The sequence below is a fragment of the Balaenoptera physalus genome, assembly GCF_965194825.1.
Source record: "Balaenoptera physalus genome assembly, chromosome: 6".
NCBI classification, from domain to species: domain Eukaryota; kingdom Metazoa; phylum Chordata; class Mammalia; order Artiodactyla; family Balaenopteridae; genus Balaenoptera; species Balaenoptera physalus.
The window spans coordinates 74,758,185-74,782,777 of record NC_138885.1 but is presented as its reverse complement, the minus strand read 5'-3'; the positions used below and the strand labels follow the sequence as shown (position 1 = coordinate 74,782,777).

Genomic DNA, 24,593 nt, shown 5'->3' with positions numbered 1-24,593 from the left:
TCTCTACATGGCATCATCTGGGGTGAGTTTCCTGGCAACTGGAGAATCCACATTCATGACAACTCATTCACATATTTGGCAATTTGGTGCTATCGATTGGCTGGGAGTTCAGCCAAAGCCAAAAGCCAGAAGCTTCTGTTTTTCTCCACATAGACCTCTTCTTCCAAGGTGTTTTGGCCTTCCTTACAGAATGGTGGCTGGGTTCCAAAACCAAGCATCCCAAAACAACCAGAATGACATGCATAACATTTTCATGTTCTAGCCTTAAAAGTAGCGATCATCGTTTTTACTAGACTCTATTGTTTGAAGCAGTCATAAAGTTTCAACCAATTGCAAGGGGAAAGGATATAGACTACAGCTCTTGATGGGGAAGTGGCAAGGTTTTAGAAGAGTATGTGGGTGGGACAGGAGATATTCCTGGACCCATCTTTAGAAAATATAATCTGCTACCTTAAGTTAAAAAAATTTGCATAAAAAATTAATATTTGGGGGGTATATTTCTTATCACTGATGCCAAAACTATGAAGAAGAATTAAACACTTTATAATATAACTCTTGTTCCTTTGCAAGTAAATAAAATCTGTCTAGGTGGATTATAGATCTAACCCATTTTAGGAATCTTTTTATGCCCATCTAAAATGGACATATCCTCATAAAATATAACTATCCTAAAAATCAAGTAATACTGCATGTTTCAATCAAAATAACTTATTGTTTTTTAGTAACAAGAAAAAAATGGTCTATATTTACAATCCAGTTAAGTTCCATTTAACAAGTATATTTTGAACATCTGTTAGATGCCAAGCACTGTGCTAGGTATACTATGGTAAATAAGACATGTTCCTCTCTTTGTGTAGTTCGAAAGGTATACACTAGTTCATTATACCATAGTAAGATAAATGTAAAAATATTAAAGGTATGTACTATATCCTCATGAAAATTAATGAAGTTGGACCTCTACGTCACACTGCTAGTAGAAATGTAAAATGGTTCACAAGGTAACTCTATTCAACTTTTGATAACTGTCTAACCAGCCACTATGGAAAACAGTCTGGCAGTTCTTCAAAAGGTTAAACATAAAATCCACTTCTAGATATCTACCCAAAAGAAATAAAAATATATGTCCGCACAAAAACTTGCACATGAAAGTTCTTAGCAGCATTATTAATAGACAAAAAGTGAAAACAGTCCAGATGTCCATCAAATAATGATGGATAAACAAAATGTGGTATATCCATACAATGGAATATTATTCAACAATAAAAAGGAATGATGAATTGATACATGATACACATGGATGAACTTTGAAAACATTACACTAAATGAAAGAAGCCAGTCACACAAGTTTATATATTGTATTATTCTGTTTATCTGAAATGTCCAGAATAGGCAAATCTATAGAGACAGAAAGTGGATTAGTAGTTGTAGAGGATGGGAGTGGGTTGGGGAGAAATGGAGAGTGACTGCTAAGTGATACTGGATATTTTGGGACATAATGAAAATGTTCTGAAGTTAATTGTGATGATGATTGCACAACTCTGTGAATCTACTAAAAACCATGGAATTGTACACATTAAATAGGTAAACTGTATGGTATGTGAATTATATTTTAATAAAGCTGATACACACACATAAAAGTATGTACTATGTAAAGTGGAGTCAAAGGCAAAGTGGTGATCTCAACTTGGTGGATCCCAGAGGGCTTCTTGGAGGAAGATATGCTTAAAGTGGGTGGCACTGGAGAAAAAGGAAAGGACTTCCAAGCAGAGAGAATAGAACATGCAAATACAGGGAAGGGTGGAGCAGCATGGTTGAGTGTAGCTGAAGCACGGCAGCATGCTGAGGGCTTTCAAGGAATGAGGCTTGGAGATGTAAAAAGGGATGCATTTGGACTTTAACTCCAGAACAGTGGAGAGTCGTTGGAAGGCTTTGAGCAAATGGACAAAGGCAATGGGATCATATTTGCATTCAGAGTAATAACTCAAACAATATGGAGGAATATGGACTGTAGATGAATTGCTATAAGCAGAATGGCCTACGTGGTATATAGTGCCATAACTCAGGCAAGAAGTAAGAGGGTCTGAACTAAGATACTAGCAGTGGAAATGATTAGATATGAAGGAGTTAGACTCTCAGGACTTGTAAAGAAGCAAGGTACCTAGCAAAAAAAGACAATATTTGCTAAGCAAAACCAGAACTTGGTGGGGCTTTTATTTGCTATTTCAATGAGGGAAAAATGTAAAAAGTAATCTGAAATGGCTAATGCTTCAAATGACATAATCTTTGCCTGTAATATTCCCTTGAAGGGAAAGAAATGATATATGGCACAGCCTAGAAATGTATTTTTATATGCTTGGAATCTGTAAAGGTGGGCTCAAATATATAAAATTGTTTATACATGCTCCTCAAGGAGAAGTCAAATATATATTTTAATAACTACATAACCACTAAACCAGAAGCTTATTTTAGATATTGGGAAGTTCTTTTTAGAGTTAGTTTTGCAAATTAGTGTCATCATTAATTAGAAGTCCCAAATGTTTGAGAATAACTGTGAAGTTTTGTACCAGCAACCATAAAAATCGGTGGACTGGGCAGAAGCACCTGCTGATACGGGATGTTTCTCTAGCATTGTGCCAGAGGGCTTTGGAGAGGTCTAAATGTTCCTTGTTTGAAGAAGAAACCAGGAAGTTGGCAGTGAACATCACTTCTCAAAAGAGCCTCTTTTTTTCTTGCCTGTAATGAGATGTCAAGGTCATGAAAGACTGATGTCCACACTTCTTGATTTTCAGTCTCTAAGATATAGAAGTCATGGTTAGGTAAGTATTACTCCCTTAGCAAACTTCATCACCCAGAGCTGTAAATTCTTCCCTCTAGAGAGAAGATGCTGACTGCTCCATTGTAGTGACTTAAACATTTGTTGTTGAAATTATTTGCAATTTCTACCAGTTGAATATTTATTCAACTTTAGATTGTATGTCTTTCAGAATTATATCAGCTTGAAAATCATTTGACAGTTACATATCAATTAAGTAAACACTCTGTATATAGTACAGACTATTTGTACTATATTATTTGCAGTATTTCTATGTTGATAATAAATTGGCTTAATTTGTTAGTTTTTCTCAACTTTTTAAAACCCACACCTCACCAGTTGAGATTTTGAAAGGCTGTGTTTTAAAGGCTTGTATTTCAAAGGAATATTTCTTCAAATATAAAATTATAAAACTGAATAAAAACAACATACCCTTGCATATATGCATAAACACACACACATATGCACATACTCACACACACAACATGTATCCTCATAATTGCCTTTGCCCAACTGAGAATCTCTGTGCTTAGAGGATTTTTAAAAGCTCAACTCAGTGGTTCATTAATTCATTTTTTTTTAAATGAGAAAAAGAAAAGAAACAGGAGGATTATGCTAAGAGAATGTTGTTGTCAAGCGCATTCTTATAAAAAACAATAAATGGTTGCAAATAGCCAAAACTAAGGATTCCAGTTTTCTGAAACCCCAAAGCCTTTGAATAGATGATACAGAGTAAAGCATCTCATCATTGGCAATTATCCAAATCATTTACTGTGGTGCCAATTAAGTGTATTATAAATAACAGAAAAGATAAACTTCTGACAAATGTACCTAATGTTGAGCTTTTCCTGAATTAAATAAAGCTTAAGCAGGACAAATCACACAATTTTGATTGTGGTTCATTTAACATAAAATTAGGATAATGTCAACTGTATTTTTACTCATATTTGACTCAGATAATCAATACAGTGTATCATCTTGATATTTAATACAGTGCTGTGTATTTTTGCTTCCTCTTCTACTGTTGTTATTACTACTTCTTGCTAATAGCTAATAGCTAATATTTATTGAGCTCTTAGCATATGCTAGACAGTATCCTAAAAGTCCTTATGTTATTACACCTTATTAATCTCTCCCAGTAAACCGAAGAGGAAGATGCTATTGTTATTTCCAGGAGATTGAGAAAGAAAGTGGCAGAGCTAAGCCTGGAACTGAGGTCTATCTGCTTCTAGATTGGGCCTCTTAATGCTTACATTCATCTACTCCCTTCAGTTATATATATTTTCAACAATATTTTCTTGTAAAAAGAAAAGTGAACATAGATGTCTTTATTTTTTAGCAAACTCAGTACAGACTCAAACATGTAGGCCAGATCACATGAAGAACTAATTTGTTTTACATAACCTGAAGTCTCAAACTCAGTGTTCAGGCTAGAATGACATTGAAAGGAGCATTTGTTGACAAAATGTTATATTTTAATCCAGTTATGATATTTAAATCCATAACCAGATATGCTAATGCACAGATTTGAAAAAGAAAACAGTGTTCTCAGAGCAGAAAAGTGAGGTTCAAGAAATCCCTCGGTGGGACTTCCCTGGTGGTCCAGTGGTAAAGAATCCACCTTACAATGCAGGAGATGCGGGTTCGATCCATGATTGGGGAACTAAGATCCGACATGCCGCGGGGCAACTAAGCCCGTGTGCCACAACTTCTGAGCTCGCGCGCCTCAACTAGAGCCCACACGCCACAAACTACAGAGCCCACGTGCCCTGGAGCCTGCGCACCACAACTAGAGAGAGAAAACCCACACACCACAACTAGAGAGAAGCCCACGCGCCGCAACAAAAGATCCCACATGCCTCAACGAAGATCCCACATGCTGCAAATAAGACCCAACACAGCCAAAAATAAATAAATAAAATAAATTAAAAAAAAAAAGAAATCCCTCAGTGAGGAAGTAATTTCTAGGTCTTGAAGGGCAAGAGGTAAGAAAAGAGCAGAAAGGAAATGCTGAAGTTGAGAACACACTATAAAAGAAATACATATTACTCTACGATACCTGTGGTTAGGGTTTTTCAGTCATAGAAGTATTTCCTCACCAAACAATTTAAGTTCAGGCTATTACTGATTGCCCCAACTGCCTCCTGTGCTTCCTTTATTCTTGTTATTAATTGGAAAGTATAGAGTACTTTGAAGAATTTGGTTTGCTGCGAGCTTTGCTATAATTCAGCTAATCCATAAACCAAGACATGTTGTAAATGAACGGTTATCAGTTTCACTGATAGTCCATGTTGAGTTCCAGGTTTTACTTATAAAGCCAAGCATTCTGTCACTTGGATTTCTAAAAAATGATGATTTATCTAGAATAGACACAATCCAAAATCTTTGGAAGGTAAGCCTGTTTTTGGGGAACTGTCCCCAAAATCAGGAGTGATAAGTACAGCTGTGTTCTATACTCACATAATTTCTGATCGTGGATGAAGTTTCCTCCACTGCTACTGTGCCTTTTTACAAATAAGTTCTGTCAAATGTGTATCTAGAGTCTAAAGAAGTAGAACATCTCACAAGAGGTGAGCTGTTTCACTCCCTTCCCTTTCCATCATGGGCATTACAGGCAGAATGGACCAAGCAAAGACTCTTCTAGGAAATTAATATCTTCTCTAAAAAATGGTTTAGGATTATACCTGACAGAATTGGTGAAGTTATTTGTATTCTGCTTTTGGCTTCTTCTTTTTTTTTTTTTTTTAATTTATTTTATTTATTTATTTTTGGCTGCGTTGGGTCTTCGCTGCTGCACGCGGGCTCTCTCTAGTTGCGTCGAGTGGGGGCTGCCCTTCATTGTGATGCACAGGCTTCCTCATTGCGGTGGCTTCTCTTGTTGTGGAGCATGGGCTCTAGGCACGCGGGCTTCAGTAGTTGTGTCTCATAGGCTCCAGAGCACAGGCTCAGTAGTTGTGGCGCACGGGCCCAGTCGCTCCGCGGCATGTGGGATCCTCCCGGACCAGGGCTCGAACCCGTGTCCCCTGCATCGCCAGGCGGATTCTCAACCACTGCGCCACCAGGGAAGCCCTGCTTTTGGCTTCTTGTACTGCAGTTGAAAGATAACGACAACAACAATAATAAATTGTACCAAAATAAAAATTCTCTTTTGTGAATCTTGAGAAACTTGATCCAAATGCTAGCAAAATTAACATTTTAGCCAATAGTAAAATAAGAGCACAGAAAATTAACTTTGTAATTAGTGCTTTGTACTCAACAGTTATTCATTAGCTGTGTAGTAGATGAATCTAATTATGATGATATTTCAGAGTGAAAAAATAATAAAAATATGAATGCTTAACATTTGTCATTAAAACACTTGTCTGTTCCTAAGAGTAAGAGGGAACGAATTTGTACCTACACTGTGCTCCTGATAAATATTCAGCCACTGTTGATTTGAATTAGTTGATTTGCAGGACGGTGTTTTGGCAGAGAGCAAGAGCGCTTGCCAGAACTGGAGGACAGGGGATGGGAAGGGCAGCAAAGTATTTATCTCAAGTGCTTTTCACCCGTGGCCAAGCCCCAAGGAGATGGTAGTAAAAGCATAAGGGAACAAAGTTGTGTTCACAAGGGGGAGAAGGCTGGATTTTAAGAAGTGCTGCTTTTCTGCCAATGTAGTAAGTGGTAATAACGGCACGAGAAGCTCTCTCTCCACTTCCAAACAGCATGATACCATCACAGCTTTGGCCTATTGAGGACCCCAGTGGAAGAGCAGGGAAGCACGAGAAGAGGAAATCAGCTGGAATTGATTGATAAGGACTGTTGTGAAGATATATGAATAACTCTTCAGACTCTCAGTATAAATGAACGAGATTTGGAAGAGGATATGCCTCAGCAGGTGATGGAAAAAAGACTTTTTAAAATGTCTATCATCATTAAGGCAATCCTAATTGTCCTCACAGTCTGAGGAGGCCCGGGTAAACACATTACATTTTTTCTTCAAATGCTTATATAAATAAGTTTATTTTACATATCTCAATAGGTTAAAAATGGTATGAATACTTTCTAACCAAACACAGAACATTCACAGCTGAGATTTATCTCATGAGCCTGTGATTCAATCAAGAGCAAAAAAAAAAAAAAAACAATTTTTTTTTTTTTTTTTTTTTGCTCTTGGATTTCTTTTTTTTTTTTCTGCCCAGGCACAGGAGTGTGATAGGTGTTTCAGAATCAACTCATCACATAATACCTACTTTGCAAGACCTCAGGGGTTTTTAACCTTGGGACTGGAAAAATAATAAAAGGAGTTATATGACATATACCAAAATAAAACCATGAATCATCTGTGGATGGGTTTACTAAACAATTTATTCAAGAACACAACATATTACAATGTGTTCAACACAGGTGTAATTGTTTTAAATCACTAATCCCTTCCCAAAAGCAATGGTAAACTCCTCCAAACACCAATTACTGGAACAAACTCCACACTAGAGCTCATCTCCTCTTTCTGCAGGATCTCCAGGGCTAGTTCTTTCCTTTTTGAGTCTCATTCTGTTTCTTGACTGGTTGACTCTAGAAGGACTCAGACTATCTTTGCGTTTTCTCATTGTACAGTCAACACAGTGTATAGACTTATTAGCTGCTATCATTAACAGTAAAATAGCTCCTAGCTCATGCTGTGATTGCTGCCACATAAGACTCTCTTGAACATTGCACATTTCTATGAGTCCTTGGGTGGGTTCCCTCATGGTTTCCTTCCTATGTGCTCTGCTTACATTTGTTCTCAATTTTTAAAAATGTATTGTATTGAAATATAGTTGATTTACAATGTTGTGTTAATTACTGCTGTAGAGCAAAGTGATTCAGTTTCATATATATATTCTTTTTTATATTCTTTTCCATTATGGTTTATCATAGGATATTGAATATAGTTCCCTGTGCTATAGAGTAGGATCTTGTTGTTTATCCATTCTATACATAAATGCTTACATCTGCTAACCCCAACTTCCCACTCCATCCCTCCCTCAACCCTTGGCAAGCACCAGTCTGTTCTCTATGTCTGTGATTCTGTCTCTGTTTCATAGATAGCTTCATTTGTGTCATATTTTAGATTCCACATATAAGTGATATCATGTGGTATTTGTCTATCTCTTTCTGACTTACTTCACTCAGTATGATAACCTCTAGTTGCATCCATGTTTCTGCAAATGGCATTATTTCATTCTTTTTATGGCTGAGTAGTATTACATTGTATAGATGCACCACATCTTCTTTATCCATTCATCTGTTGATGGACATTTAGGTTGTTTCCATGTCTTGGTTATTGTGAATAGTGCTGCTACGAACATAGGGGTGCATGTATCTTTTTGAATTATAGTTTTGTCTGGATATATGCCCAGAAGTGGGATTGCTGGATCATATGGTAATTCTAGTTTTAGTTTTCTGAGGAACCTCCATACTGTGTTCCTTAGTGGCTGTACCAATTTGCATTCCCATCAACAGTGTAGGAGGGTTCCCTGTTCTCCACACCCTCTCTAGCATTTGTTATTTGTAGATTTTTTTAATGATGGCCATTCTGACTGGTGTGAGGTGGTACCTCATTGTAATTTTGATTTGCATTTCTGTAGTAATTAGCAATGTTGAGCATCTTTTCTTGTGCCTGTTGGCCATCTGTATGTCTTCTTCGGAGAAATGTCTATTTAGGTCTTCTGCCCATTTTTCTTTTCTTTTTTTTTTTTAAATTTATTTTATTTTTGGCTGCATTGGGTCTTTCTTGCTGCACGCAGGCTTCCTCTAGTTGCAGTGAGCGGGGGCTACTCTTTGTTGTGGTGTGCAGGCTTCTCATTGTCGTAGCTTCTCTTGTTGCAGAGCACGGGCTCTAGGCGTGCAGGCTTCAGTAGTTGTGGCGTGCATGCTTCAGTAGTTGTGGCGCGCATGCTTAGTTGCTCCATGGCATGTGGGATCTTCCCGAACCAGGGCTCGAACCCGTGTCCCCTGCGTTGGCAGGGGGATTCTTAACCACTGTGCCACCAGGGAAGCCCCTGCCCATTTTTCAATTGAGTTGTTTATTTTTGGGGGTTGAGTTGTATGAGATGTTTTTATATTTTGGAAATTAAGCCCTTGTCTGTCTCATCATTTGCAAATATTTTCTCCCATTCTGTAAGTTGTCTTTTTGTTTATGGTTTCCTTTGCTGTACAAAAGCTTTTAAGTTTGATTAGGCCCCATTTGTTTATTTTTGTTTTTATTTCTGTTGCTTTGGGAGACTGACATAAGAAAACATTTGTATGATTTATGTCAGAGAATGTTTTGCCTATGATCTCTTCTAGGAGTTTTATGATGTCATGTCTTATGTTTATGTCTTTAAGCCATTTTGAGTTTATTTCTGTTTATGGTACGAGAGTGTGTTCTAACTTCACTGATTTACATATGGCTGTCCAACTTTCCCAATACCACTTGCTGAAGAGGCTGTCTTTTTCCCATTGTATATTTGTGCCTCCTTTGTCAAAGGTTAATTGACCGTAGGTGTGTGGGTTTATTTCTGGGCTCTCTGTTCTGTTCCATTGATCCATATGCCTGTTTTTGTGCCAGTACCATGCTGATGTGATTACTGTAGCTTTGTGGTATTGTCTGGAGTCTGGGAGGGTTATGCCTCCTGATTTGTTCTTTTTCCTCAGGATTGCTGTGGCAATTCTGGGTCTTTTATGGTTCCATATGAATTTTAGGATTATTTGTTCCACTTCTGTGAAAAATGTCATGGGTAATTTGATAGGGATTGCATTAAATCTAGATTGCTTTGGGCAGTATGGCCATTTTAACAACATTAATTCTTCCAATCCAAGAACATGGGATATCTTTCCATTTCTTTGAATCATCTTCAGTTTCCTTTTTAATGTTTTATAGTTCTCAGCATTAAGTCTTTCACCTCCTTGGTCAGGTTTATTCCTAAGTATTTTTTTTTTTTGGATGTGACTTAAAAAGGGTTGTTTTTGTTCATTTCCTTTCTGAAATTTCGTTGTTAGTGTAAAGAAATGCAACAGATTTCTGTATGTTAATCTTGTATCCTGCTACTTTGCCGAATCCATTTATCAGTTCTAGTAGTTTGTGTGTGGAGTCTTTAGAGTTTTATATAGAGAGTATCATGTCTTCTGCATATAATGACAATTTTACCTCTTCCCTTCCAATTTGGATACCTTTTATTTCTTTTTCTTGCCTGATTGCTATGGCTAGGACTTCTAATACTATGCTGAATAGAAGTGGTGAGAGTGGGCAGCCTTGTCTTGTTCCAGATTTTAGCAGGAAGGCTTTTAGCTTTTCACCGTTGAGTATTATATTGGCTGTGTGTTTGTCATAAATAGTTTTTATTATGTTGAGGTATGTTCCCTCTATACCCACTTTGGTAAGTTTTTATCATGAATGGATATTGAATTTTATCAAATGCCTTTTCTTATCTATTGAGATGATCATGTGGTGTTTGTCTTTTTTGTTGATGTGGTGCATCACATTAATTTGTGTATGTTGAACCATCCTTGTGATCCTGGGATGAATCCAACTTGGTCATGGTGTATGATCTTTTTTATGTGTTGTTGGATTTGGTTTGCTAATATTTTGTTGAGAATTTCTGCATCTATATTCATCAAAGATACTGGCCTGTAATTTTCTTTTTTGGTAGTATCTTTCTCTGGTTTTCATATACATTTGTTCTTAATTTTTAACTTTGGGCTGTAATGAAAAGTTTCCTGAAGGGGGCCTCCAAGATGACATCTCCTTGGAGATAAAAATTCCTTTTCCTGCTTACCAAATTTCTCCCTTTGAAGTAACTGGCAGACAGGTAGTAAGACCTACTAATCTAAATCCTTGCTACTAAAAGTACAGTTCATGGACTAGAAACATCAACTTCACCTGAGTGCTTCTAGAAATGCAGAAATTTGGACCCCAGAAAGTAGGACCCAGACCTACTCAATCAGAATCTTCATTTCCACAAAATCTCAGGTGATTTGATTTCTATGCATATTAAAGTTTGAGAAGCATTACTCTAAGTGGTATTCCATTAGAAAATTTTTTTGTTCCAAAGAACAAAATTTCTTTGTTGAAAATTGGAACTCAGTAATGTCCACCTTTCACGTAACAGGAGAGTCAGGGTCCTTTGCCAGTCCCTAGTTCTATTGCTTGAAAGACCACAATGAAGACAAATGATTCAGACCTGGATCTAGAAGTTCAGGTTCTATCTTCCACATAATGCCTAATTTGCCATACCTCATCTACATGTTACCCTGTGTCTACCCATCATCATTACCACCACCACCACAAATCTTACTGAGCTGTGCCAAGTGCATTTATATTCATACTAACAACTCTATGAAAGAGGTACTATTATTATACCATCCCAGTTCTACATAGCAGACATCTGAACCCAGCTTGAGCCTTAACCACTAGAAACATGAACAACCTTGTCAAGTCAATGACTGCATGAATCTCATATATACTAGCCCTCTTACTTTAAATATTTTGTTACCCTTTCTAGTGATCTAGTACGTCGCTTTCTGAGAAAGTACCTGTAGAAATAAAGTGATACTTAACCACTTTTATTTAACAAAAACACTACTATGACTAGCTATAAGCATAATTACACTGGAAAAAATAGGTATTCTATTAAAATGTGCATGTATTTATGAACAAAAAGTAGCATTTACATTTCTATATTTCATGAAGCCAAACATATGACATTTAATAATATTTTTTATAAATTTATTTATTTATTTTTGGCTATGTTGGGTCTTGGTTGCTGGGTGTGGGCTTTCTCCAGTTGCGGCGAGTGGGGGTTACTCTTTGTTGCGGTGTGCGGGCTTCTCAGTGCGGTGGCTTCTCATTGTGGAGCACGAGCTCTAGGCGCGCAGGCGTCAGTAGTTGTGACATGTAGGCTCAGTAGTTGTGGCTTGCGGGCTCTAGAGCACAGGCTCAGTAGTTGTGGCGCATGGGCTTAGTTGCTCCGTGGCATGTGGGATCTTCTCGGACCAGGGATTGAACCTGTGTCCCCTGCATTGGCAGCTGGATTCTTAACCACTGCACCACCAGGAAAGTCCCAATGTTTTTAAAGCCTTAAAATTATAAAGAAGTATATTTTGTAAAGTGTATTACACTGTCAAGTTGCTCTCTTAGGAAAATTAAGAGATTTATGCACATTAGAATCAAGAACCAAAAATAATTTAGTATAAAACATGAATCTCTGTTTTAAAATATTATATTCTTGCATATCATTTGAATGTTCAAATTGAGTACACTTGTCATTCAATACTACTTTTATTAATTCCATAGAAGTGTATTTATGACATCAAGGCTGATTCAAGGGACATTTTTGTAAATCTAAATCAATAGGGGCATCAAAAGTATAGAATGTAGGTTCTATAAAACCACAAGAACATAGAAATATTTACAAAATGCATGTTTTATCTATAGTTGTGTGATCTCCTCTTAAGTAGTATATATAAGGTAACTTCTCAAGTTTCCTTCAATTTTTTTCTCCTAAGCCTAGAGGTTAATCAGTTTATTTAAGATACTTTGTCATCACTTCAAATATTTTTATTTCTAAAATAAAGCAACATTCTTTTCTCAGTTCCACTTCTAAGTCATTCTGAAGTCTGCTCTTCAAGTTGCTTTCCTATTCATTCCAACTTCATGTTACCTACATTTAATATGCTTTTCTATCCATTAAAGAATGCTTTAGATTTTTTTTAAAAATGGACAAAAAGAGACAATATAATTCCTAAGTGTATTGATTCTTTCAGAGGTCTAAACAATGTACTTTATTAACTTTCCTTAAAACATGCTCTTAACTCATTCTTTATATTTCCATTTTCCCAAACTCAGAACCTTAAAAAGTGTGGGTATCCAGCAACCTTCTGAGTGAACAGAGTGAACACGTAAACTAGTTAATCATTGTACACAAAAGATTTAGCCTCCGTTGGGATATCCTACTGGAGGAAATGGCCCCTGGCATTTGTTTGACATGTTTATCTTTGAGTACATTTCTGATTTGTTGCTGGGCACACCAACATTCTGTACACAAGCCGTTACTTATTCATTAGGAGAAACAGAGCATCAGTTGTGAAAATGAGAACAAAAAAAGGTGAAGGGCCTGACCTAACAGTAATAAATGGAAATAAAAAACTGTATAGGAGAGAGCTATTAATTAGGTAAGACATCTTAACTTTGTACATTAAGAATGCAGCTAGAGTGTTAACTAAATGCTTTCAATATTCATAAATGATTCTAACAGCCATACGTAACTTACTACAACTTAGATCCTTAATTTAAGATAGAATGTTTTGTCTTCCCACTTCCTAAGTGCTATCAATTCTTCCTTTCCAGGAAAGGGTAAAAAAAAAAACAAAACAAGAAACTGTGCTTCAGTTCTGCTTTATTCTCCCAACTAGCACTACACTCCCATTTGGACAGGTCAGGAGAATGGGCAGTACACCATCTCTTCAGGAATCCCCGAAACATACTTTTTTTTTTACATTATTTTACATGGACTTTACTGCATTCTTATTTTCCTCTACAACAAGTTAAATGTTGTAAACCTAAAACTGCTCTAAAAATAATGTCTTTAAAAAAAAAAAAGAGGTGAGACATCCAGCTGAGCTTAATTATCTTAATTAGTGTAAGACAATTTATTATTGTCTTAATTGGTGTAAGACAATTATTTTAAATGTTACAGAAATTCAACCTAATGTTCTTAGAGGAACAGTACTTACTTCAAGTCTGAGAAGCTGCCCATTTTTGTCAATGGTACATCATTCACAGTGGCTCCCAACTTCCATATCACCATTTCAAGTTCCTTTTTCCTTCTATGCCTTCTTCATTCAGGCTCTTAGCACAATAGGTACAAGCTATACACAGCTTGGGCTCTTAAAAACATGCCTTCGCCAATCATATAGTAATTCAAACTCGATTTATAACCTTTGCTAATATTCTTAATAAACCCTATCCTTTCCACTTCCCATTCTTCAAAGACTTTACACAAACCGAATCTTCTCAGTGAAGACTTACTTCTCCAACCACCCCAGGCTACACTTTTGCAGATTCTTTTTATGATCTTCATATTTTTCATTTGATACTTTAAACTTACCCATTAAGAAAAAAAAATGTCCTGTCCTTCCATCTAGACCCTCTCTCATTCATTTCAGCAGCTAGCATGGTGGCATGAATACAGTAGCTTTCAAATGTTCAAGTACACAAAAGATTTAGAATGGAAAGAGGAGATGAAGTTCATTTTATTTGACTTATAAACTGTGTAAGGGATATGCCCATTGACTCAGGCTGTTATTCCAGTTGTATTACCTCTCATTTTGATTGTCAAATTCTGGGTATCTTGTATTGTCAGAAATGAACTATAAGTGGCTACAAAGCTGATTAGTTAAAAATCATTGATATCTGTATAACTATTAATGTTGGGTGTTTGGCTTATACGTATCATTGCAATTATGAGAATCAAGTAGTCAAATTGCTGAATAATTTGGCCAAAGACTAAGGTAATATTTTAATGTCTGTTCTTTGTAGTTTAACAGTGCATTTTAAAGGAAAGTTTTATTTTGCCTCAGATGGTAATCATTAGGACCACAGAACTGGATGAGACCAAGAGGCATCAGTGTGCACTCTTCCTCCAGGGTGGTCTAGTCTTAACCATTTTTGAAAGCATCATAGAGGCCTCTTGAGGAAAAGAGAATTTTAGCCTGTTAGGTTATATGCTCCAATTCTTTTGGACCTTATTTGTTACTCATCAAATCTAATCCAAATTCTTCATGTTGTGGTTCAAGAAAAGAAATCACTAAAAACATGTTAGGCAAAATAAATACTTTATTAAGTTTTTTTTTTTAGAAATCAGCCTTTGTGTGATAATTCAAACATTTAAAAACCTTTTAGATATTCTTTCAAAGTATACTGTTAACATCTCAACCACTTTTGATTAAAATTTCACACAAAGAAATATGATAGGAGTTGAAAATTATAAATGCTAAAGAATAATTCTAATAACATTTGGTTGTTACTTTACACATTTATTTAACATATATAAAACCAAATATGAAACTACCTTCCTTTTTTTCCCATAAAACAAACAGTTCTCACTGGTTAAAAATGAATTAAAACCATCTATAATGAGAAAAACAAATCTAAATTACTTCCATTTTGAAAAAACAAAACCAGCTTATTCATTTCTATCCATTCAAGTCACAGGCCCCATTATTTTGGCAATACTCCACTATTTAGTCTAAAAGAAGAAACATCTCCTTATAATAAAGAAGTCTGGACAATGCAATAAGTACATAGTGTTTAACCTAAGGCATGATTCCAAAAAAAAAAAAAAAAACTACATACGCTATAATAAAATTACAATTGTCTTGGGTAAAGTAACAATGCTTTACAGTGTAAGAACATTAAGTAGTTTTAGGTAACATATAAATTCTATCCTACTGCTATTAGTAACCTCCTCAAGAATTAAGAGCAATTTTTACAAGAGAACAATTTTTCTTCTTGGAAGTGACACTAATTAACAGCAGTGGAGGGAAAAATCATTGGTTGTTTCAAGCTCTCAAAAAATGAATCAGTTATTGCACAGTAAATACCTCATAGAGGTCAGTGTTTTAAGAAGCTAGTCTGAAGAAATATGTTATTTATAAGTTGGTTAAGTCTGGAAGTTTTCAAGTTTTAAAATTAATTCTTCCTAGGGAATCAATTGGAAAATATTGACATACAAATAAATATTAGGCTTTTCAAATGGCTACAGTTTTGATAGTTTAGAAAAGAAAGTCAGCAAAGTGCCTAAGTTTCTATGTTTTTTAAAAAGATATGCACAGAAGAAATAAACATTGTACACTGTATACAGTAGCCCAGCTCAGCAGCAAGTATCTTCTGAAGCACAAATGACACCTCCACCAGTGTGTATCATTGATAACTCCAATATCACACAGCTAATAGGACCCATGCCAATCTTAAAAAAGAAAGAGAAGTGAACATTAAACATTTTTCAATTACTACTGAAAGGTCTTTAAAAGGGAGGATGAGAATATTCTGTAAAAAAAAATATATATAAATACATATGTATTTTTATATATATATATATGATCCTCCTTTATAAATTATGACATGATTAGATATGGGACCTATGGGATATGTTTCTTTAAAAGACAAAGATACTAAAAATTTATGATTAAGGCTTGAAATCTTGATCCATAAATTGTACATTTGAAATAACATTAAAACCAGTGCTATCAAAATAAAACTCAGGTTTGAAGGTCCCAATTTCCCCAATGCCAGAATTTATTTACTATAATGAAATTTCAATAAAATGACAAAATATCAATAATCCCTTGGAGGTTTGAGATTATGAGATTTGACATGCTTACACTTCAAATGAGGTTGTAAGAGGTTTTCACACTGCAGTATAACATATTACATACTTTCTATAAATCAAAATTTAGCTAGAGAAACAGACCTGTATACTAAAAAAAAAAAAAGTATTAAAAACTAAGTACTAATTTACATTTAGCTAAACAAAGAAATTCAGAAAATTTTACCTATAAATTCCATTTAATGACTATCTTGCTTAGAATTAGATGCTTTACTTGAAGATACTGCTGCCAGAAGTCCACTTACAATTTCCCGTCTGATTTCCCCAACAATAGACTCTTTAATCTAGAATGGAAGAAGAGGAAAATAAGAATTTAACAATATGACTATTATCCATTTTATTCTATTTTCAGAAAAATAAATAAATAGGATTTAATTCCTGCAGTCAGCTAAACTATAGAGAAAACTACAACCTTCATGTAAACCCTTCATGAAATACAGAGAGCAAGTAGGGAGAATCACATCCATCTATCCTCAAACTCAGATCATATTCTGAGGTCTTATCTAGCACAACTCAGATAGCTCCATTATAAAATATCACAATTTTCAAGTTGAGAACATTAACAAACGTTAGATTTTAAAACTTCATTAGATAATTTGCCCCATGACACAAAATAACCTGAAAGAACTGATTAAATGTTAGGTTCACTTTTATGTTTTTTGTTAAAGTCTATCTTTGTTTGGTAACCAGCAGGATACTCAAGTGTTCTCATTGTTAAGAAAACCTATTAGTGGCAAAATAATATACAGGTGTATTGCCTGTTTATATACTAACTGAAAGCAAAGTATCTAAAGAAGTTACATATTATTCTAACCTAACGTGCATTTTAAGAGAAAAGAAGAAATGATCATTTAGTAAAATTTAGTTTAAAACATGAAAAAAAAATCCTCTAATCAACCATAAACTCTAAAGAAATAAATTTTTATTTAGTTGTATGGTACATTTGTCACCTGTCTGAAAATTTTGCTTCGGACAAGGATTTACACGTCATTTTATTGTTGGAAAAGGCAAACAGACCTAGGGGCAATGACAATTCCATCAAGATTTTCTTCTCCAGATGCCCAAACACTACACATGCCTATCTATGCCTTTTTCTCTCTAATGATATAGCATCACCTCCAAATAGCCCTTTGTGAAGGCTTTAAATGTGTATTTCCTGAAATAAGCTGATAACACCTTCCCAAATTAGCACTTGAGACACTCTCAACCAGCTTTTAAAAATTCTACATTTCCAGTTTCCTGTCAGCCTGATCTGTTTCCTTAAATGTTCCTAAGTACATCCTGAACACACCTCAATTGAAGTCTTTCCAAAAATGGCTCTGTATTAATGTCATGCAAAATTGGTACACAATACATATTTATACATAAGTATTCAGAGAAACAAATGCTCCTTAGCTACCAGCCATCTGTACTGAAACATATTTAAATAAATAGACGCTTCTTATCTTACCTTCTACCAATATTTCTAAGCTATAAACAACAAAACATCAAGTTTCTTAAGTTCATAGTACTTCAGATTCATTTTTTAAACAAATATGTATTGGATACAAATATTATGAAAACCAGAATCTCTTTGCCACAATATACAAGTGCAAATGCAGTGTGTTGAATCAGATCCTCTGTAAATCTATATTTACAAAAGACAGTGAGTAGCAGAGTCTTTCAGTCCTGTTATCAAATGCACATCTCATCATACTTCATCATTCAAAAACAAACTAGCTAGAAAGTATTCTCTACAAACCAAAATGTGTGCCAACATTTGGGGGGGTGTGGGGTACAGATATTACTGGAGTAAAGCATAAAAGAGTCTCTACCAAGGATGTTATAATCTAGATGGGCACAAAATGAATATTGTTTCATGAAATAGTGAAAGGAGAAAATTATTTATTAATTCATTAATGACATAAGAACAAATTTTTAAAAATGAGAGACTAGTATGGGCTAGAAGAGGAAAAAAATAAATTCTCAGAGAATAGTAGTCTTTAACATAGTAATGAAAAAGAAACGAAAATTTCAGACAATAGTGAGGATGAAAACTGTAGCAAGAGCACCTTGGAAACACAGCAAAAAGAAGCCTAGCCAACAAGACAGTTCCTACTAGGTAAAGAGTACAAGGGAATTAGAATAGAAACGGGGAGCTCAAATGGAAATTAATCAATGTATCCTGGCACACAGTTAAGTGCTCAATGAATGTTTGAATAAATGCATCAATGAGAGAGTGAGACAGCACATGCCTGAGAGAGACAGTATCAGACACAAAAAGGAACAGAAAGTAGAAAAACAAAGGACTACAGACTAGCACTGAAAATGACAAAACACCTTTGATAATTTATTGAAGTAATAAACGTATCAACAAATAAATTAGTTCCAAAGTCTCCCACGCTACACAGAGGTGGGAAGGATTAGTAGTGAGAAAATCAGTGGGATGGATGGTGAAGTCACCTTTATAACTTTCAAAAAGTAAGACAGGCTGAAGACAGACTACTTGAGATTAAGGAAGGAATGCACATTGGCAAATAAACAGGCTGACAGCAAGCCTGAAGTGTGGGGCAACATGTCCATTTATTACGCATCTACTGAGTTACTGAGTGCTTCCTGTGTGGCAGCCATTATATCAAGAGATCACTAATACAACTGTAATAAGAACACATGCAAGCTGTGTATTTACCAAAATACATGTTAAAGCTTGCCAGATGAAATGTAATAGATACAAAAAGGCATGAACCAAGCCTAGGAACTTCAATAAACAAAGTACTCTCTACAGAGCAATCTGTGTTTATGCTTTGATATGTAATTCTGTTCCATTTGCTTCTGTGGGCAGATGCTCATTTATTCTACTAAGTAATCTTCTTACTTAATTTTTTTTTTAAAGTAACTATAAACAGTCTCAGGCCACTGATTACATACATCACAGACCACCTGGGCAAATTCCAAGAGTGTGTACATGTCCCCACTACAACATATGCAATCTGCACAGCAATGGGGTATCTTTCATCTGACAAAAGCTTAGTTATTAAATGAGTGTATTGAATATTTGCAAGAACTTCCAGTGTTTTCCTTCAAAAGAATTCTTCTGCATTAACACATTATAAATAATGAAAGCATTCTTTTAAAAAAGTTCACATATGGTGAAATAATGGAAACAAAGGCCTGATAGACATAATTGTTTCACGCACCCATGACTGCAATAAGAAAACTTCCCTGAAAGTGTCTGCCAAACATGTTTAATCCTCACCTACAAAACTGTTCAACCCAAGCTTAAATCTTGCCTTCATGAATAGTGGCTTTGTTAATGGGGTTAGAGACCCATAATTTACTGGGAAGACAATCTAATTTTCTTGGTAGCTGATACAATAAGCTTAAAAAAAAATTGGAATTCAGTACCATATATATTTAAGTAAAAAGATTACCAATTTTAAATGAACAGAATCAAGACTAATCTGAATTTTAAATATTTTGTAAACAAAGTTTAACAGAACACCATTGTAATTGAGCTAAGATGATAATAACCCAAATTATTTGTTTAAATTGTAAATGGCATTAGACTAACTTATCTGTTAACACATGCTTTTAAACTGCTTCAGAAGAGTTTATTTTCTTAAGGACATCAGTATTCCTTCTTTTTTTTTTTTTTTTTAACCTGGTTCTCTGATGCTTTATTTTTCTAAACATTTTTATTGGAGTATAATTGCTTTACAATGGTGTGTTAGTTTCTGCTTTATAACAAAGTGAATCAGTTATACATATACATATATCCCCATATCTCCTCCCTCTTGTGTCTCCCTCCCTCCCACCCTCCCTATCCAACCCTTCTAGCTGGTCACAAAGCACAGAGCTGATCTCGCTGTGCTAGGCAACTGCTTCCCACTAGCAACCTATTTTACATTTGATAGTGTATATATGTCCATATACACTGCCACTCTCTCACTTTGTCCCAGCTTACCCTTTCCCCTCCCCGTGTCCTCAAGTCCATTCTCTAGTAGGTCTGTGTCTTTATTCCCGTCTTGCCCCTAGGTTCTCCACGACCTTTTTTTTTTTTTTTTTTTTTTTAGATTCCATATATATGTGTTAGCATATGGTATTTGTTTTTCTCTTTCTGACTTACTTCACTCTGTATGACAGACTCTAGGTCCATCCACCTCACTACAAATAACTCAATTTCGTTTCTTTTTATGGCTGAGTAATATTCCATTGTATATATGTGCTACATCTTCTTTATCCATTCATCTGTTGATTGACACTTAGGTTGCTTCCATGTCCTGGCTATTGTAAATAGAGATGCAATGAACATTGTGGTACATGACTCTTTTTGAATTATGGTTTTCTCAGGGTATATGCCTAGTAGTGGGATTGCTGGGTCTTATGGTAGTTCTATTTTTAGTTTTTTTAAGGAACCTCCATACTGTTCTCCATAGTGGCTGTATCAATTTACATTCCCACCAACAGTGTATGAGGGTTGCGTTTTCTCCACACCCTCTCCAGCATTTATTGTTTGTAGATTTTTTGATGATGGCCATTCTGACTGGTGTGAGATGATATGGCATTGTAGTTTTGATTTGCATTTCTCTAATGATTAATGATGTTGAGCATTCTTTCATGTGTTTGTTGGCAATCTGTATATCTTCTTTGGAGAAATGTCTGATTCCTCCAGCTCCATTTTTCGTTCTCAAGATTGCTTTGGCTAGTCAGGGTCTTTTGTGTTTCCATACAGATTGTGAAATTTTCTGTTCTAGTTCTGTGAAAAATGCCAGTGGTAGTTTGATAGGGATTGCATTGAATCTGTAGATTGCTTTGGGTAGTATACTCATTTTCACAATGTTGATTCTTCCAATCCAAGAACATGGTATATCTCTCCATCTGTTGGTATCATCTTTAATTACTTTCATCAGTGTCTTATAGTTTTCTGCATACAGGTCTTTTGTCTCCTTAGGTAGGTTTATTCCTAGGTATTTTATTCTTTTTGTTGCAATGGTAAATGGGAGTGTTTCCTTAATTTCACTTTCAGATTTTTCATCATTAGTGTATAGGAATGCAAGAGATTTCTGTGCATTAATTTTGTATCCTGCTACTTTACCAAATTCATTGATCAGCTCTAGTAGTTTTCTGGTAGCATCTTTAGGATTCTCTATGTATAGTAGTATCATGTCATCTACAAAAACTGACAGCTTTACTTCTTTTTTTCCAATTTGGATTCCTTTTCTTTCTTTTTTCTTCTCTGCTTGCTGTGGCTAAAACTTCCAAAACTATGTGGAACAATAGTGGTGAGAGTGGGCAACCTTGTCTTGTTCCTGATCTTAGTGGAAATGGTTTCAGTTTTTCACCATTGAGGACAGTGTTGGCTCTGGGTTTGTCATATATGGCCTTTATTATGTTGAGGTAAGTTCCTTCTTTGCCTACTTTCTGGAGGGTTTTTATCATAAATGGGTGTTGAATTTTGTCGAAAGCTTTCTCTGCATCTATGGAGATGATCATATGGTTTTCCTCCTTCAATTCGTTAATATGGTGTATCACATTGATGATTGATTTGCGTATATTGAAAAATCCTTGCATTCCTGGGGTAAACCCCATTTGATCATGGTGTATGATCCTTTTAATGTGCTGTTGGATTCTGTTTGCTAGTATTTTGTTGAGCATGTTTGCATCTCTGTTCATCAGTGATATTGGTCTGTAGTTTTCTTTTTTCTTTTTCTTTTTTTTAGTATTCCTTCTTATGCCTTGTTTGATCTACTACGTATTTTGCTTGCTAAGTCCTCCTTTGTAGACAGTTAAAAGGGTCAATACTAAGCCAAAGTTTGTCCAAACTATGCCAAATTCTGAATTAGGGAGTTTCTAATTAACAGGTTTAATAACAAATTCTGAAAAATTCTTCAAACATTTGCCTTGCATATCAGTTTTCAAATTATAAAATCTTCCATATTTGATGGGAGGTTCTTATAAACGATTAATTCTGTAGCACCACCACATTATGATGGGAACAACCAACTTTTCTACATGTATGCTATGTTCTATCAGCCAAAAAATCAATGTTCTGGCTTAGGGATGCTTTACCCCCAGGAAATTACTTACAGCACATATCAGGCCAACCGTTAACAACTTTAAAAATGAGGACTCAACTGTGCATTAAGGGAATATTTGTGCTAAATAAGTACATAAAAGTCCAGTTTCCAAGGAAAATTTTCAAACCAAAACAAGCTAAAGGGAACAAAAATACCACATTTCTGGGCGGGGGGAGAGTACCTTAAAACTTATTTCCTCGGTTAACATATATATTGTGGAGAAAAATAATTTTTTGAGTAAAACTCAATTCTACTCAAAAATTGATCTTTGATGTGAAACACATAAATAAGAATGGATTATAATCAGTCACACCTAACTAACTGAGCAAGGTAGATGTACAGACCCTGCTAAATATCTGCCAGCCACAACCAACCTACAAAAGTAATTACATTTGTAGGACAAATAAATTTATAGAATTAAGACCTTTTAAACTTTAAGTTGGTAATTCATGTCATGAAAAGAAATTACATACATGCAGTCTCATCTGCTAGAATGCTTGTTTTGTAAATGTGGATTTGTCTGAATGTCAGCTTAACCTGGGAACAGAGTACCCAAACTGTACAAACATTAAACACCTACCAGCTATGTCAGTTCACTGTGTTATGAAGCGCACCTATCTGCATCTGGCATTAAAACTTTCTGCTGAATTTCATGTCACCCTCCTCCACCACTTCACAATAACTCACAAGCTGCAACCCTTCCAAAGTCCAATTCCACAAGCAAATTTCAGGTCTTTTTCAAGGTAAAGTGTCACATTATTGCAGTATTTATGTATTTCTTAACCATTTAACATTTATAAAATAGTGTTACTGTTTTTATTAGGTTTTTACCTTTTTAAAAACATGTCACGGGCTTCCCTGGTGGTGCAGTGGTTGAGAATCTGCCTGCCAATGCAGGGGACACGGGTTCGAGCCCTGGTCTGGGAAGATCCCACATGCCGCGGAGCAACTGGGCCCGTGAGCCACAACTACTGAGCTTGTGCGTCTGGAGCCTGTGCTCCGCAACAAGAGAGGCTGCGATAGTGAGAGGCCCGCACACTGCGATGAAGAGTGGCCCCGCTCGCCGCAACTAGAGAAAGCCCTCGCACAGAAACGAAGACCCAACACAGCCAAAAATAAATAAATAAATAAATTTAAAAAACAAACAAAAAAAACATGTCACTAAGTTTTGAGTGTTATGCTTCTAATACTATTTTCCCCATAAGCTCTGTGTTTTTATTATACAAATTTGCATAACACAACGATTTTTAGGAATGGATATATCATACTATAACAAAACTGACTATTTTCAGTATACTTCTCAAGCTACTATCATGCAGCTATAAATGGTGGCACCTAATACACATGAACTAATCTTTGGACCCAGAGGATCAATGGCCCATTTGAAGGAATATTTTGGTCTGTTGCCACCATTATTGACCTATAACCACTAAAAATTTGTTTTATGCTACTCATGAGTTAATTCTAAAACTATGTTAAGTTCACATTACTGAATTTATTGGAAATACACAGATTAAAAAGAGGGAGTCACTGACACTAATTTCTCTGGCTCATTTTGATTTTTTCCAGTTCTAAATTCTTAGTTCTCAATACATTATACCAAATGATTTCTGTATGATTTTTCAGTTGTTTCCTGAGTTAGTCTTATTTACCTTCCTACTAGACTTTAAGCTTAAGGATTCATGTCTCATATCTATTTTTCTTTTATCCTTACAGAGCAGGTACTCATTAAGACACTTATAAACCTTTTTTTTTTTTTTTAACTTATAGGAGATTCTTCTTTTTAAACTATTGGAAAGAATGAATGATCCTTTTTTATCATGGATTTTAGTATCTCATTTGGAAAGAATTATGAGTAATTATGGTTCCTCCTTAGAGTTACTCTTAATACAGGGAACAGAATGAAAAAAAATAAATTCAACATGTCTAATTTTTATTTCATGCACTCTATTGGATTTTGCACCCAAAGACACAATGTGATTTGAGAAGAAAAGGAAAAAAAAGTCATCATAAACATGTATCTAGGGCTTCCCTGGTGGCGTAGTGGTTGAGAGTCTGCCTGCCAATGCAGGGGACACGGGTTCGGGCCCTGGTCTGGGAGGATCCCACATGCCGCGGAGCGACTGGGCCTGTGAGCCACAATTACTGAGCCTGCGCGTCTGGAGCCTGTGCTCTGCAACAGGAGAGGCCGCGATGGTGAGAGGCCCGCGCACCGCAATGAAGAGTGGTCCCCGCTTGCCACAACTGGAGAAAGCCCTCGCACAGAAACGAAGACCCAACACAGCCATAAATAAATAAATAAAAGAACGTGAATTTCTAAAAAAAAAAAAAAACATG

The 24,593-nt window shown here is 35.6% G+C and overlaps 1 protein-coding gene and 1 long non-coding RNA gene across 9 annotated transcripts in view; one reads left to right on the top strand and one right to left on the bottom strand.

Annotated features, from left to right (window-relative positions):
- The window catches only part of LOC309663225, an 82,983-nt gene that overhangs the window by 34,739 nt on the left and 23,651 nt on the right, over window positions 1-24,593 (top strand). The gene's annotated exons all lie outside the window — the stretch shown is intronic.
- The window catches only part of ITPRID2 (ITPR interacting domain containing 2), a 46,766-nt gene continuing 29,142 nt past the window's right edge, over window positions 6,970-24,593 (bottom strand). For 7 of the 8 annotated variants that reach the window (XM_082466669.1, XM_082466670.1, XM_082466664.1 and 4 more), the window contains 2 exons: window positions 16,367-16,484; window positions 6,970-15,780 (listed from right to left, as the gene is read on the bottom strand). In XM_082466669.1, the coding sequence (XP_082322795.1) occupies window positions 16,380-16,484 (105 nt within the window). In that variant the 3' untranslated portion in view covers window positions 6,970-15,780; window positions 16,367-16,379. The remainder of the gene's footprint in view (window positions 15,781-16,366; window positions 16,485-24,593) is intronic. The other variant, XM_082466671.1, reaches the window with a different exon arrangement.